At 40.3% G+C, this 16,863-nt stretch overlaps 1 protein-coding gene across 1 annotated transcript in view; it reads left to right on the top strand.

Annotated features, from left to right (window-relative positions):
- The window catches only part of CC2D2B (coiled-coil and C2 domain containing 2B), a 102,001-nt gene that overhangs the window by 22,257 nt on the left and 62,881 nt on the right, over positions 1 to 16,863 (top strand). Inside the window, exons 8-16 of the mRNA XM_074960003.1 lie at positions 1,327 to 1,463; positions 1,597 to 1,722; positions 4,425 to 4,634; positions 7,877 to 7,974; positions 10,189 to 10,329; positions 11,964 to 12,099; positions 12,440 to 12,561; positions 13,103 to 13,280; positions 15,935 to 16,085. Of these exons, the coding sequence (XP_074816104.1) occupies positions 1,327 to 1,463; positions 1,597 to 1,722; positions 4,425 to 4,634; positions 7,877 to 7,974; positions 10,189 to 10,329; positions 11,964 to 12,099; positions 12,440 to 12,561; positions 13,103 to 13,280; positions 15,935 to 16,085 (1,299 nt within the window). The remainder of the gene's footprint in view (positions 1 to 1,326; positions 1,464 to 1,596; positions 1,723 to 4,424; positions 4,635 to 7,876; positions 7,975 to 10,188; positions 10,330 to 11,963; positions 12,100 to 12,439; positions 12,562 to 13,102; positions 13,281 to 15,934; positions 16,086 to 16,863) is intronic.

The raw sequence follows: 16,863 nt of genomic DNA on the forward strand, positions 1-16,863 counted from the left end.
CTTCATTTGATTTTTTTAAACAAATATTTTTATTGGAAGTGTAGAGTACAATAAAGTTAAGGAGCCTAACCTTTCTCCCTATGAAGTCAATAACAAAGCTTCCATTAACTCCAGAGGGAGAAGGTTTGCTGATATGTCCAAGATTGTATAGAATCTAAGAATAATACGCAGATCCAGATGATGATAAAGGTTTCTTTTAATAAAGCATCTGATCTCAATGAGGGCCTAGATAATCAATTAATCTTTACTTGTTAGAGGAGAAGAGTGGTCTTGGACATAGTGAGGAACTGTGAGGTGTATGCTGTGTCAAGAATGGGGTTATGGTCATCTTGCAGCTGATCTAACAAGGGAACTACAGTACAGAGAAAATAAGGGAATTTTAATGTAAGCGAATGAAAGCTCTAAGTGTTCCCACCTGGAACAGTTGTAACAGGTTTCTAATTGTTCTGATTCCAGTTTCCAGTCTTGTGAGCCATTGGTTGCTACATTCTTGTATTTTTATGTTGTTCCACTTAGAAGACTGGGACGTGATGTCAGGAGATAACTGGAATAAATTAGGTGTTCAAAACCAAATCCTCATATTTTAGGTCAGATTTAGGTTGGAGGGGTACGCTGATTCTGGAAAGATCATCCTGTATATGGGCCACCTCCTCCTCTAAAAGCATCCAAGCATCTACTCCTAATACTGCCACCAACTCATGATCCAAAGTCTATCAACATCAATAGAAAAACTTCCACTGACATCAGTTCAGAACCTTTGTGGCCTTGGGCTAGTCACTAAACTTGTCTGTGTCTCAGTTTCCCCATCTGTAAAATAAGGATAATAATACTCATCATTGTGTATCTTTTATATGCTCAGATGAAATGTGCTATATAAATGCAAAGTATAGTAGTAATATTAATTCATAGATGTGGCTCAGCACGGGCAACAACAGCAATACACTTCCTCACACCACACTGCCCAATCTTTCTTAATCCTCACTTGGAGGAGTCACCCCTTAGGTTGAGAGAGTAGTTCAGTCTCTGTGCCAGCTGACTCCTTGGTAGCCTTCTTTTCCAGCAGTAAGAGAGCTGACTGGATTGGGAACAGTCTGATGTTATCAGAATTACTTATATGACTTTTTTTCTTGTGTTAGAAATGGTTATGGGATAGTATTACTTATAGTAGCAGTAAGAACAATACCTTTGATCACTCTTTTGCTTTATGCTTGCAGGTAAAAAAATTAGACCAGTACAAATACTCAGGTTTTTTTTAAATTGTAGTTTTACATTTTATTTGCATCAGTTTTAGTTGAAAATTTACATGCAGTAATTGTTGTTCTCAAGTGGTTCACAGCTTTAAACTACCAAAAGGCATGATGCCACGCATCTTAGAAGATGAAGGATTGTATATTCCAAGAAAACCAGAAACTTGTAGGAGAAGTTACAACAAAATGGAAAATCGTCTTCTGAAACAAGAAGGGGTAAATATATTGTTCTATTAAAAGCTAAAAATGTTGTAAGTAAAATGTAAAATAAAATCAGTAAATGAAATGTATAGAACTTTTTAACATTTCATATGTACATATATTGAACTTCTGAAATATTTCTAACAAGGGAAAAAACTGGTTTGAAGAAAGTGGGGAAATAATTTCATTACCTTCTCCAATCAAACAATCACGAAACTTCAGAAAATGTTTTCCTCTTAAGACTGGTCCAGGATTAAAGACAATATACAAGAAGGTCAGCTATTACTACTTTTTACAGCTATAGTTATTCAGGGGACTTTAACTAGACAATGCTACAAAAATCAATAGCTTGTATTTTTTTTCATGGCAAAATATTTCATTTGGCAGTATTCAAATTACCTCTTGTGGAGTGTCAGTCTCAAGAATGGGCCAGGAAGGGGTGATAATCCTGTTTAGATGGAACAATTTGATATTGCACAGACTGTTCATCACTTAATTAAAAAAATCAGAAAAGTCTGTGCACTGAGAATTCTACAGCATTATTATCTTTTGACCCAAGCAGGTAGCCAAAATCTGGTTGTAGCAGGTTGTTTCCATTAAGAGGAGAAGTTGATGATAGAGTGAGGTATTTCTTTGATGCAATCCTATTTATTTACCAGATATGTACGTAAAGACCTGTTTCCGTGAACACAGATGGAATCAAACAGCAGGAGGCAGGAGTAGTTTCTTTGCTCACTCTTCCAAGCCCCTTTCCAGCTAGCACATAGCCCAAAAGTGCTCTCTCAGCTTTTCCTCAAGCTCACACGCTACCAGTTCTTCTGTGGCAATGTCCTCAGCTTTCAGCTGCCTTCTCTCTCAGCTTCTCTGGTGTTGTTGCTGTTGCTTCTCTCACACACACAGGCATATATAGTTCCACCAGTGAATGCCCTAGCCCTTGCATTTGCTTTATCAGTCGTCAGGGAAACCTCTTGGGCCACATGGTTACTCAAGCCTTGTTATGTATCCATATTTTGGGTGATGCTCCTATTGTTTCGGCTATCTGGTTGCATAAAGGAGCTCAATTGCTTTTTATACTTCACCTGAATGAATGGTGGTTGTTACACTAACCAATTTCAGTGAGGTTTAATGCAACACATAACAGCATATAGTTTAGTCTGAAATTAATGTATTTTAATATCTTCCATTTTTTCTTGAATATTTATAAATCCAATTCTTTTAAAATTAATTTAATCCCAGCATACAAGACCGACCTGCCACTCTAGTTAAGGCACATATTTGGCCTCTTTGAGCCTTTGACATTCCCATCCAGCATCAGATAAAGTGTAAATACTTTGTATTAGGTCAGATTTACCCTTTTTCTTGGATTTGGCTTTTTGGTAACATAAATAATAACAGAACATGAACCTCATTTTAAGCTTTCTCCCCAAGCCTGACAGTTTAAGACAGCCCTATCTCTGTTGTTCATTCTTTCTGACCACATGGTCATACCCACTTCATATCTTGCCACAATGAGTCAGCAGAATTTACCTAGCTGCTTTAAGCATGGTTCTGATACTTGCTAACAGAAAAGTTCTGTCTTCCTCTTTGGGACTGTAGATCTTGCTCTCTGTTATACTCTGATTGGTGGGTGGAGCAGGTTATTAGGTAGAGCAGTCATTCAGGGAAATCTTTGAATATCTTTGAGTGGGGGATTGGGAGTGAGCGCTATCAACAGCCCAAAAAGGATGGCATAGAAGGTGGTGCTGGGCATGGCCCAGGTTGTGGGCTACTGACTACAATTATGCAGATCCAGTGGTCCTAATATACCACTTAGTTACTGCAAGGAGAGGGGCAGGAGTTATTCCAACTCATAAACTACACTGGTAGCTGTAGAGTTGCTGCAATGTAGCCTGACCTGCTGGTACAAAAGAGATTTAAAGTTTGCACCATAACTTCTGTGTACTTCACTTGCATAAAGCCCAATTAGTTGGGCTTTTTGTCGATGAAGTGAATAGCACTATGGAACTTCCTGCTTCTTGGGCTGAGGCATTGCCTATAAATATATTCAGGGCTTGTAAGTCATCCGGCTCAGATAGCACAGTTGGCAGATTATAGGGCGCTTAATTTTAGGGTAATTGGTTTTTACATATTATCATGGATACAGAGCATAGAACTAAGTTTTATTCCTGGCTCTATCACTGACTTACTATGTGATCTTGAATAAGTCACTTAACTGCCCTGTGGTTCCACCTTTTTTTTAAAAAAAAGGGATCAGTGAATTGCTTACCCACTTTTATAACGTGCTTTGGTACTTGAGTGATAGTCTCATCTTGGTGCAAACTCTATTATTACATCACTACATGATTGTCTCCTTTCACATTTATTGTCTGTATAAGGGGGAATCTCTTATTTGTCTGAGGCTGGCTTTAGTCAGAAAGTACTGCAGTTTAAGGTTACTACAGTTTTGTTGAGTACCACAGACTGAAATCACTCTGTATTTTGAGACTAGAGTTTTGGATTTGGAAAGAAGAAAACTCTTACAGATACATGTTTCAGAGTAACAGCCGTGTTAGTCTGTATTCGCAAAAAGAAAAGGAGGACTTGTGGCACCTTAGAGACTAACCAATTTATTTGAGCATTAGCTTTCGTGAGCTACAGCTCACTTCATTGGATGCATACTGTGGATAATACAAAAGATCTTTTTATACACACAGATCATTTATATTTTATACAAACATTTTATACAAACACCCATTTTTTCATGGTCTGTGTGTATAAAAAGATCTGTTGTATTTTCCACAGTATGCATCCGATGAAGTGAGCTGTAGCTCACGAAAGCTTATGCTCAAATAAATTGGTTAGTCTCTAAGGTGCCACAAGTACTCCTTTTCTTCTTACAGATTCAGTTACTGGTAGGTAATACTGCCTTTCAAAGTGGTATTTATAAAGATATATGAAATAAAGAAATTATTATTATTTATTTTATGTTTAAAACAGGCAATGCTACCTGAATTGGAAAGCTGCATCATAACTAAATCAGGGGGTCAAAGAGAACTTTATCAACTAGATCTCAATATATCAAGTTTATTGTTCAGCCACCATCCTCTTTTCAGCCAAGAACATGTGTTGACTGCTAGGTTGCTCCAACTTTATGAATGCTTTCAGAACAGACAACAGCATAATATAGCTCTCTTGCTATCTGAAAAGGTAAGAAAATGCTTCATTTTTTTTAATGTGGACAGTTTCAAAATTAAAAGATGCACAGTTCAGGAGGGGAGGGAAGTGTGTATGTATATGTATGTATGAATTGTAGGTGGAGCTGTCAGCAAAGGCTATAGTTAAGTTTGTCTAAACTTTTCCATATAAGACCCTGTTTTCAGTTCCTTATAACTTTGCCAAATTTAAACTCTTTGAGCTCAAATATTCTCTGCTGGGTGTCTGCCTCAGGCCAACTTTTTTTGTGGGGATAGGGGTAGAATTTCAGAAAAATGGATCAACCATTTCTGAGAACAAATCTAGTGAAAAATATTTTTTCTAATGTTAAAATGTTCTTATAACTGTTTCAGTGAGAAACTAGCATGTCCAAACTTTGGAGCAGGGTATAGGTCCCTGGATTCAGAAAGGTGCCTTTTGCTGTCCCTGTGAAAATCCACGTAAATTTAGCCAAATGTATAAGTCTCTGTAGATCACTGTGTGTATATGCTCAGTAGAGTCTCGTTGGAGGCTTGCACTTAAATTCTCAGAAGATTCTATCTGCACGGAATGTACTCCAGCCCAGGGATACAGGGGCTGACCAGGATTCTACCTGCTATTGCATTTCCCAATCACTGGGGACCACTGTGATGTAGAGCTTGAGAGCTGGAAGATTGTCTCTTCTGTGCTCTCAGTTCTCCCCTTGCTGATGTAAGGGGACTGTTGCCCAATTACTAACATTCAGTGGGGGTGTTTTAGTTGCTAGCTCCCAGTACTAAAAGGGGGAAGGGTCAATGGGGAATCAGGACCCTGAGACTGACAGTCCCCAGGAACAATGGGGAGAGGCCAATGCTCCAGGTCAGCCTGAATAACAGGGTGGGCAGGCTAATCAGGGAGTCAGGAGGCCAGGGAGGTCCCGTCCTCTGTGTGAGCTGGAATTGCCTGGGTCAGACAGAGTGGGGCCGAGCAAAGGAGAAAGCAGGGGCCCAAGCTGAGCTGGGGAGTAGAGCTGTGCCAGATCCAGAGAGACCAGAAAAGCAGCCCAGAGAGAGCAGACCCTGTCCTGGGAGCAGAGCTGCAGCCCCAAAGCCAGAGGCACAGAACAGGGAGAGCAGACTTGCCCTGGGAGGAGAGCTGCAGCAATCAGAGCCAGAGGGGCTAGAAAAGCAGCCCACGAAGCAGGTCAGTGCTGGGAGCAGAGTCACAGAAGCAGCCCGCAGAGCAGACCTGTCCTGGGAGGAGAGCTGTAGCAACCAGAGCCAGAGAGGCCAAAGAAGCAGCCCAGGGAGCTGGAGGCAGAGTAGCAGCCATGCTGAGGCAGAGTGGAGCTGGGGCTGGAGCAATCCGGAGCCGGATGTCGTGAGCAGCTGGGGAGAGCAAGGGGGGACCCTGGACAGCGGGCCCAGCACGGAGACGCCTCAGCCAGGAGGCTCTGCAGGCCAGACTTGTGGGGGGGATTGGTAACCCTGAAAGGGTGGGGGCAATGCCACCTAGAGACTGAGAGTGTGTGGCCACCACCAGAGCGAGTGTCCAGCCCACAGCATCCCTGCAGCACAGCCAGAGCCTTAGAAGGAGGCCTGGGACTTACAAGGAACAGACTGTGAACTGCCCTGACATTCCAGAGACACTGTGATTTCCCTGTCACAGAGCAGGGTGATGTGTTTCCTTTAACTTTTCCCATTTTTCCTTATTCTTTTTAAAATTAATTGTTGATTAAATAACTTACATTTCCTTTAAATTGTATCTAATGATCAGTGGGTCAGAGAAGTGCCCAGTGCAGAGTGAGTACCTTGGAGTGGGGACACCCTAGCCCCCGTCCTAGGTGACCACAGCAGGGTTGGGGTCAAGCCTCCCAGGAATCTTGGGCCCAACCTTGTTGGGGTTACGAGGACTTTGTCAGACAGGAGAGTGGAAGGGGAGTCCTCAAGGGCAGGGAGGCCTCTGGGTAAAGGAAGTGGGAGCGAGGACTCAGATCCTTTCGCTAGCCCACTTCACTGGGGTAGTGCAGAAGCCAGGAAAGTTTCCCACAAAAGCGGGACTATTCCCCCGCTTACACTGGCACCCCGGAAGTACAAAAGAGAAGGGAAGAATCAGAAGGGTGAGGTGCGATGTGGTGACAGGGCAGGATAAGGGGTAAAGACTGGGAGGGATAAGAGAAGAGAGGGGAGAGGTACAGTCTAGGGAAGACACATAATTGGCTGGCAACATTTTTGTGTTCATGGGAATAATTGAGACACTCTGCAACATGGCTATACCTGTAGTTAGCAGCTCATTTTGCCAACTGGTGTTACTAAATCTTTGCACTATAAAACATTTTTTCAAGCTAATTCAGATGTGTTGGGTTATTGGCTTATGTGACACTGAACATTTCATAATTAAATAAGAAAAGATAATATAGATCTTTACCCTAAAAGCTCATTTAAGAAAAATAGAGGTATATTCTCTGTTTGACTCACAAGGATTTATTAATGCTGTTAATATTTAATTACTGTTAATAGAAGCTTTGTATGCAAATGTTCACTGATCAAAATGATGAAAAAATACCTCTTAATTTGGTTGCAAAGGTTCAGTCTCCCAATATACTAGAAAGTCAAGTCTCTCTAAGTAAATATCCTGTGATTCAGATGCATATTTGATGTTGTTTACCCAGAGCCAGATTGTGAGCCCCTTAATATTGACTTCCATAGAACTATTCTACTCACCATTGTGGCTAAGGGACTCACAATCTGGCCCTTTACCTTTACTAACAAAAGTACCAGGCTATAACCATACTACACTGATGTGGAAAACCTTCAAAGTGCTAGAAATTCAAATTTCCACTCATGTAGTTGCTTCTCAATCATACCAGGGCAAGAATGGTGTTTACTACTCCCAAGCCTTTTGATCTCCCTGTTAATATTTTTTTAAAAAACAAAGTTGCCAAAATACACATCTTTGAGAGAGACTTGAAAATGACATTTTGGATTCGCCGATAAATAATCTACATTTTATAGTTTTCCGTAGCACTGAAAATTGAATACAAAAACTGATCAAAAGGGTCTGAATTAACAGTACAAAAATCAGAAAAAGTAAAGGTAAAGCTGCCATTTCATCTTTAATGGATTTCTTTGTACCTTTTGGTATGATTATGTTTGGTATTTCATCAGCATAATACACTAATTTTTGTATTAGTTTTGCCGAATGCAGTAGGAACTTATCGCTAATCAGCTGAAAAGTTTTTAACTTTTTCAAAACAGTGTATGGGATTTTTATTACAGCTTAAAGCATTAATAAATGCTACCAAAATAGTAGAAAGTGGTTTGGAAGCAAGCCAACTGAGCAGGAAAACTTTAGAGGACTACCAATGGCAAATAAGGTAATGTAATTATTGAAAAGAACCAAGCATATTACAACTACGCTATGCAACTGTCAGTTCTGAGTTTTCTTTTGACAACTTACATGTCTATTCAATCTACTCCTGAGAATTCCTTAATAAACATCCATTTTTATAAGCATAACTATTGTAATACTGCACTATTTTCTAAACACATAACTACTACATTTTTTATAAGAACTGTACATAAGCTTCTGGATTTGTTTTTAAATATTGATGGTAAAAGGCTGCTGAAATAGATTTTGGAGTTACTTATATTTGGTTTAATTTTAAATTAAAAAAAAAATTTCATACAGTTCCTGACCTTAACTTGACACCTCCACATTTCCAATATTTTCCATTTTTCCCATTCCCAGCATTTATCATGACTAATTTAACTTCTTTTCCCACACAGAGACAGAAGAAAAAATACATTACGTGACTTTTCTGCAGTAGCTGATGCACAGTAGTGGTTATAATGGTGAAAGTCTCATAGGATAGTACATTTAAAAATTTTTATTATTAGATGATAACAGCATGCTCAGCACTGTACAAAACCTAGAAAAATACACAGACCTTACTCCAAGAAGCTTATATTTTAGACAAACAGTACATTTCAAACACATGCCATAAAGCACCAGATGGCTTGTCTTTGGAACAATGCTGTGCTGTAGAACAGCCTCTTTCAAGTAACTGGAAAGTGTTCGTTTACTGGAAGCAAGAAAGTTGTCTGATATGCAAATTATAATATAAAGTTTTTGTTGTTAAGGCGAATGTGGAAATTGGATATAACAGAGTTGTTTGATGTATTTAACAATATATTTAGCTATATCATGCATCAGAAATTCAATTTACGTATTAGGTATTCTCTTTCCTTATGCAAGTAATCCTACTGAAGTCTGTGGAACTACTTGCATGGGTAAGGGCAACAGGTGTCACTGTTCAAGGCTTAGCTATAGCTGTGATGCTTCTCTGGGTACCCACACAGGTGCCAGGCCTGGTGCCTTCACTTCTCTTGGTGGAATTCTACAATTCTCCTACTCTTAACGCAGGCCCAGGGCTGTATACCAACTTGGGTATGTCTACACTGCAATTAGACACCCGCGGCTGGCCTGTGCCAGCTGATTCAGGTTCATAGGTGTTTGGGCTCAGGCTGCAGCCTGAGCTCTGGGACCCTCCCACCTTATGGGGTCCTAGAGCGTGTGTTCCAGTCTAAGTAACAAGACTCCAGAGGAGTCTTTATTATTTGCATCTAATAATACAGGAATTTAGTTTCTTTTTAGATATTTTTTCTACAGTTTGTGTAGTGAAAACAGGCTCACATGCCCACCAAATCATGAGAAGCAAAAGGAGCTATGGGCTCAACCTGCAAAGTACTTGGATCCATATCAGACCCTCCCCAGAATTTATGGGCCATTTGGTTCTAGAGTTTTGGTTTGAGGCCATCACTAAACAAAAATAGTTGATATTTATACAGAGGCTATTAGGCAGAAAGTAATACCACAACAAAGCAATCTTATTCTTTTAATCTCCTATGTAACATGTAAGATACTAAGCAGGCAAGTCTGACAGTTTAACAAATTTCTGCTTGAATATTTACAAACCAGAATCTCAGGGTACCTTTGTTCAGTCCTCACCTCAGTAATTATGGGTCACTGACAGAATTTTAAGGAACAAATGTAGAGAATAAGATGTGGTGTCTCATTTTATTCCCATATTAATTAGTCACTATGCCAGACTCTTCTTTCAGATTTGTACAAAAAGAAAAGGAGTACTTGTGGCACCTTAAAGACTAACCAATTTATTTGAGCATGAGCTTTCGTGAGCTACAGCTGTACTCCTTTTCTTACTGCCACAAGTACTCCTTTTCTTTTTGCGAATACAGACTAACACAGCTGTTACTCTGAAACCTGTCAGATTTGTACAGTAAATCTTTTTGTATTGTAGAAAACTTGCATACTGTTCTTGCATATTTTTCTTCCCTTTCCCACTTAATGCAGTCAAAGGACCAAATTCACATTGCTGTGTGCTGTATCTGAAAAAAATCTGCTAGTGTACATGCAAAGAATCGATGGAAAATGAATATGCAGATTTTAATAAACTATTTTAAATATGTGTTCTATTTAAAACTTGATTATAGACCCAGATAAAATCATTACTGTCTGATTTTGTTATCAGAGAATTAGATTATCTTTTTGTTGTATGCTTTTGTTGCAGAGATACCAAGAAATTGTATGACCTAGAACACCAAAAAGATATTTCTTTAATACATAGTATGTTAAAAGTCTGGAAACAAATAAAATCTGTACGTAGACAGCAAGACTATACAAGTACACCTGTAAAATTACAGTTTCAAAAGTAAGTTTGTGTCAAAGTGCCTTTGAAATGTCTTTAACTCTGTGTAAAGGAATTATATTGAAATGGCCAATTAAAGATAGCCTACATATTACAGAGAGTATATTTTGTATACTGTAATAACTACAAATATTTTTTCTAAAATATATACTTATAAGTATTAACATTGGTGATAATGAAAAGAAAGGAAAAGTTTAGATATTAAGTACCAAACTTTTGAACTAGAAGAGCAGTTGCGTAGTGGAATAAGCTATTCAGTCAACTGAGACTCTGTCTGCTTTCTGGGTGCTCATCTGATCTGTTCCAGACATAAGAGGAGAGTCTCTTCCCAGCCAAGATGTAAAATTAGGAACTGTAAATTCTCAATACAATTTTTCAAAGATACTTTATAAAAATGTAGCTGGATGCAATATTTCAAATACCATCAGAGGGGTCATATACACCATTCCAGTTCTTAGGCTGGAATAGCTGTTGCTAGGGGCTGTTGGAGAGAGCTGTGTTGGAGCCTATTGACTTTCCTGTGTTGGTTTGAGGTTAGGCTAGTTCTCATGCTGTTATTTGGACAGCACAGAGGCCTCCAAATGCATTATGTGCCTCCATGATATTCTGTTCTGAGCCAAATCTGGCACTTTAAGGGGTAGGATGCCTGTGAAGGACAAATATCAGTTGACACTGTCCAATGATTGTGTTTTAGGTCTTCTGAGGGGTGGGGGGGAGGGGTGTCTTTTCCATCCTGCTTTCATTGGGTCAAAGTTGAAAATGATTCTCATGGTGAAGTTGGTAGGCATTCGGAGCGGATGGCCTACCACCTTAGAGAGGGTTGGGTGACTATTGGAGAGAGTGGGACCTGTTTAGTTAGCACCCAGATTTCTTGGATTTGAGGGGAGGAGTCTAACCTTAGGTTCCCTAGATGGGAATTCCCACAGAGTCTGATTGTACTGGTGGTGTGTTGGGTAGATGGCCCTTCACTCGAGATGCCCTTATCTAGTGCAACTAATACCGTATTTTCTATGTTCTGACATTTCATTAATTGAAATGGACTTTCTATTAGTACATTTAGAAAGCTGCAGTCAATCAAAACTGCATGTGTTTCATAACCAGGTTTATATGGAATACAGTTTTGGAAAAGGACATTTATTTGGTGAATGTAGTGTACTTATAGTGTTGTTCTTAGATCCGTATTTTCCTAGCTCTCTTATAAATTGGGGTTGTGGTTAGTTAAGGTACAGCCTGAAATTTTGATTGATTATTCTCTATCACTCCTTATAAATTTCCTATTGTAAATTTTGTAATTCTGTAATTATTTTATTGTAATGAAAATTGATTTTAAGAGGTTCAAATACAAGTATTGAGCATCAGTATCTTGAAAAGACATTATCAAAACAAAATGCATGGGTTTTGCACTTGATGTAGACATCCTCCTCCCCAAAACATTCTAACTAAGGCAAATAATTACAAAATGGCTGTTTTAAATTCATAATCTTATTGATAACTTCCACTAGGTTCAAATCTGGTGTGTTGTGAGGTAACACTTTGAAGTATTTGTTCTACGTTGGAAGATTATAGTGTGTGATCTAACTACTATTGCTACATTTTTCTAATTATAATATTTAAGTGTTTTGTATCCATGTTTGAAGAAGGCTGACAAAGAAAAATGATGAGGATGAATATAAGGCAGGATTAGCACAAGATGCTGAAAAACACAGCGGGCTGGAGGGAGAAGATAATATCGATAACCCTGACAATATTTCACAGACCTGGGGAAAACAGAAGGTACTTACATTATGAGACAGGTTTTAAAATAATAAATATTGTGTGCCTGATCCTTCTCACATTGTTGCTAATGAGAGTTTTGTCACTCACTTTTATATCAGCGGTGTAGTGCTCCTTGATTTGCTAGATAAAGCAATTGCTTTAGAATTGTGGAAATCGAGGCGATGCTGTAAATGTCCCAGATCCAGTGAAAATTTAGGCAGAGGTTTTCAAAGGGGCCAAAGGAACTTAGCCATATTTTATAGAGATCTTATGATAACCAATTTGAATGTAGGAAATTAATGCTTGTGCTATAAAAAAAGATGTTATAAACAGTTAAAATACTGATACTGGTTTCTAGGGATGTTTGGATTCAGCTCCTCCATTGGCGAGTTCAGCACAACTTGCAGAGATAAAGGAACCTTTTTTCATACCACATCTCACTTTGACTGCAGAAATAACAGCAATGTCGAAGTGTCCCATGTAAGTTGTAATTATTAAATTGCAATACTGTATATTTATTTCTCTGCTAAGGTAGAATAATGATCATATGTATTGTTTTAATTTCACATATCCTTAGAAATTAGTGTATTAAAATTTGAAAGTAAATAGCTTCAAAATAATTCATTTAAATTAAAAAATTACACGTTTGGTGGTTTTTTTAAAAAAAGTAAATCTTATATTAAAATAAAATTTAACATATTAATGCCATCAACCTGCAAGGATTTATGCACATGCTTAATCTTATGCAATGAGAAGTCAATGGGACTGCTCACAGTGTGTAAAGTTGAACACATGCATGGGTCTTTTCAGAAATGTAAGCTAAATATCTCTTTACTATGTACTCAATATTAATCTTTGATAGCAAACGTGCATGATTTGTATTCCCTTGAAATTAACCAATATGCTAAGCTTTTGTGTTTTTGTGATGCTACAGTAACTGTTGCAATTAGTCACCAGTTTGTTACTCTGAGTTTGATTATTTAGAATTAATTAAATCTGTATTCTATTTGGTAATTTGTAGGTATGAACAGAAGAGAAGAGCCAAAGTTCAGAGGCAACAGTATTTTATTAAAATATTTTACAATGAAAAACAAGTCTCTTGCACTTCAGTAGCTCCCCTACAGATGGATTTTAGAGTAATGTTTCAGCAAATTTTTAGTATTCAGTTATTAAATTGGCCCGAGTCTCTTCGATTGGAGGTATAGTAATGTAATTTACTTTTGTACTTCATTTCTGTGCCATGTTTTAGATCTGATCCCCAACTTGCATTAAAATCCACGTGAAGACTCATATTGATGGGTAGCTATAAGTCAGTTAGCCTGACACCGGTCCTGGGCAAAATAATGGCAAAGCTGATAGCAGGATTCAGTCACTAAAGAATTAAAGGATGGGAATATAATTAATGTCAGTCATAGTTTTATGGGAAATAGGTCCTGTCAAACAAATCTAATATTTTTTGATGAGATTGCAACTTTGGGTTGATTAAAAGTAGCTGTGTAGATGTATAATGCCTTGCAAAAGTCTGAGAACATTCCGCAATATCAATAAGGCTCATGTTAAATGGATTCGGAATTGGCTAACTGACAGATTTCAGAAAGGGCTAATATGATTCTTGGTGATATAAACAGAGGAGTAGTGAGCAGAACGAGGTGATTTTACCGCGGTATACTGCATTGGTGAGCCTTATCCTGGAATATTGCATCCAGTTCTAGTGCCTACATTTTTGAAAGAATGTTGAAAAATTGGAAACGGTTCAGAAAAGAGCCACAAAAATGGTTTTAGGGCTGGAAAAAAGGCCTGACAGAGAGGTTCTTGAAGAGCTCAATGTCTAAGTACCTTCATGGGGAGAAAACACTGCATATTGAAGAGCTCTAATCTAAGCAGAGAAAGGCATAACAAGAACCAATAACTGGAAGCTGAAGCCCGATGGAAATTCCAAATAGATATAAGCCACACATTTTTAACAGTTAGATATTGACTAACCATTGGAACAAATTATCAAGGGAATTGGGAGATATTCCGTGTCTTGATATCTTCATATCAAGACTGGAAGCCTTTCTGGAAGATATGCTTTAGTCAAACACAAGTTATTGGACTCAATTCAGGGATAGCTATATGAAATCATATGGCATGTGTTATATAGACTATATATGACCTAATGGTCATTTCTGGCATTAAAAATCTGACTAATGGAAATTGGATTGGCCCCTTAATGTTTGTGTTTTCTGTCATGTTATAGTTTATCTTTATAAAATTAGCATACAAAATACTGGACCAAATTTTCAAAAACAGCTGACCAAGTTACAATTGCAGAATATATGTATGCCTGTACAAACAGGCTATTGTTTGACAGGAACATGGCCCAGTACTTAGGATGCTAGGGACTTGTGAGATTCAAGTTCAGTTCGCTCCATTGCCATAGACTTACTGTGTAACCTTAGGCTCGAAACACTTAGTCTCTCTGTGCCTTAGTTCTTACAAATGGGTATAATAGTACCACACGGGGTGTTAAGAGAATTTTTTTAAAGATTGTGAGGTGCTTCTTTCACAATCTTTTTGCTGGAACTTGTTCTTTTTTGACACATCATTTTAACTACAGCACAAATCAGAGGCAGATTTACAGTGAAAGACAGGGTGCCTTGGCACAGGGCCCCCCAATGACAGGGAGCCCCAGAGCCGGGCAGCTGCGGGGGCAGAAGCTTGGTCCTGCCGGCTCTTGGGGCTCCTGCTGCAGGCTTCGCCCCCACCAGCAACCAATCTCCCGTCTCCTCCCCGAGCGTGCCACTTTTCCCCCGTCCCTCCCAGTGCTGCCCCCACTGCCAAACAGCTGTTTGCCGGTGCTCAGGTCGCTCCAGGAGGTAGGGGGAGGAGGCAGAAAAGAGGCGGGGGTAGGACCTTGGGGAAGGGGTGGAATAGGGGTAGGGCAGAGCAAAGGCAGGGCCCCCGCACTCCCCCTGCACATACCCTCCCCACCCCGCCATGAGCCGTTCAGGGCAGGGGCCTGGGAGCACCCCCACAACCCCAGTACACTCCCCCAGTCTCCTGTCCTGACTTCTGCACCCCCTCACACACACCCAGCCCCCTGCCCTTCCTGACTCCTGCACCCCCCCAAATCCGCACCCCCACCCTGAGCACCAAATGGGAGCTGCTGCACCCCCCTCACATACCCCCAGCTCTGACTCCTGCACCCCCCTCACATACTCCCAGCCCTGATTCCTGCACCCCTCTCACACACACCTTGCCCTCCCTGACTCCTGCATCCCCACCTGCACCCGTCGCACTAAATAGGAGCTGCCACAGGTAAGCACTCCACACCCCAACCCCCTGTCCTAGCCCTGAGCCCCCTCCCGTACCCTAACTCCTGGCCAGACCCTGCACCCCAACCCCCCGCCTGCTCCTGCACCGTAACTTCCTCCCAGACCCTGCACCCCCAGCCCTGAGCCCCCTCCCGCACCCTATGTCCTGGCCAGACCCCACACCCCAACACTTCTTTACTTTTTTTTTTATTAAGCGCTTTTATCCAAAGCGCTTTACAATAGTTAGCTAACGGTACAAACAATATTTGGAAACATAATTATGTGGTCTGCCAAGACCCTCAGCGATTTTCAAGTGGTCTGTGGAAAAGTAAGTTAAACTACAAAAACAATCAAGGTATCTCACTTTATTTTCATTTACTTCCTATTACTTATAGGAGGAGGATGAAGAAAAAAACATGAAAATTGGGGGTGTGCGGGAGATCAGAGAGAATGTTCTTTTTTTGGCTGGGTCCCAAGGAGGGGCCCCAGAAATGAAGCTGAGCACAGGGCCACACCAACTCTAAATCCGCCACTGGCACAAATTGTTTTATTTTTAGATTTGTGAATCAGCTAAAAGGACAAACGTGTTGGCCAAAATATATTTACCTATTCCTGACAATACTATACTGAAAAGCAAAGGTGTATTGGAACAGGCGGAATTTAGCTGTGACCAGCAAGTTAAACCCATAAATGGAGAAGTGGGAAGCAGTAAGTTACTTATATGTGAAAAAGATTTGAGCCTGGCTTAGTGGTCTGTTAGGAGTATAGTGCACTGCTAGACTGAGTTCTTAAGTCTAAATTCTTTGAATGATGCTTGAAGAAGAGTTGATAGTCTCTTCACGGAGTACTGTTTGGCCTCCTTCCTCCTGACCTCTTACACCAAACCTGTGGTAATACAGTAACTCCTCACTTAAAGTCATCCCGGTTTACGTTTATGTTGTTACGTTGCTGATCAATTAGGGAACATGCTCATTTAAAGTTGGCAGCGGCCTGGTTTGTCCACTGCTTGCAGGAAGAGCAGCCCTTTGCACCTAGCTGGTGGGGGCTTGGAACCAGGGTGGACCAACAGCCCCCCTATCAGCTCCCTTATCAGCTCCCCGCTCCCTTAAATTCCCTGTGCGGCAGCCACCCAGCAGGCTATCAATTGCCAGCTGTCCCTCCCCCCACTGCCATGTGCTGCTCCTGCCCTCTGCCTTGGAGCTGCTCCGGGAGAGCCTCCTGCTTGCTGTACGGGGGAGGGGAAAAGAGGGGGACTAATGTCAGGGTGTCCCCCTCCTCCCTACTCCTGCCCCCCTGTGACGGTGCTGCCCGTGGGAGCAAGCTGAGGTCACTCAATCAGGGTGAACTGCAAACAGAATGGGGTAAACAAACCCCAAATGCTGGTGGATATTCCAATACTTAGATTTACCAAGCCAGCACAAAACAGCTTCTGTAGTACCTCACTGATTACTCAGAAGTCCACATAATGCAGTTCCCTTAAAGCACC

This window comes from Natator depressus, chromosome 7 (genome assembly GCF_965152275.1).
Source record: "Natator depressus isolate rNatDep1 chromosome 7, rNatDep2.hap1, whole genome shotgun sequence".
Classification (NCBI taxonomy): domain Eukaryota; kingdom Metazoa; phylum Chordata; order Testudines; family Cheloniidae; genus Natator; species Natator depressus.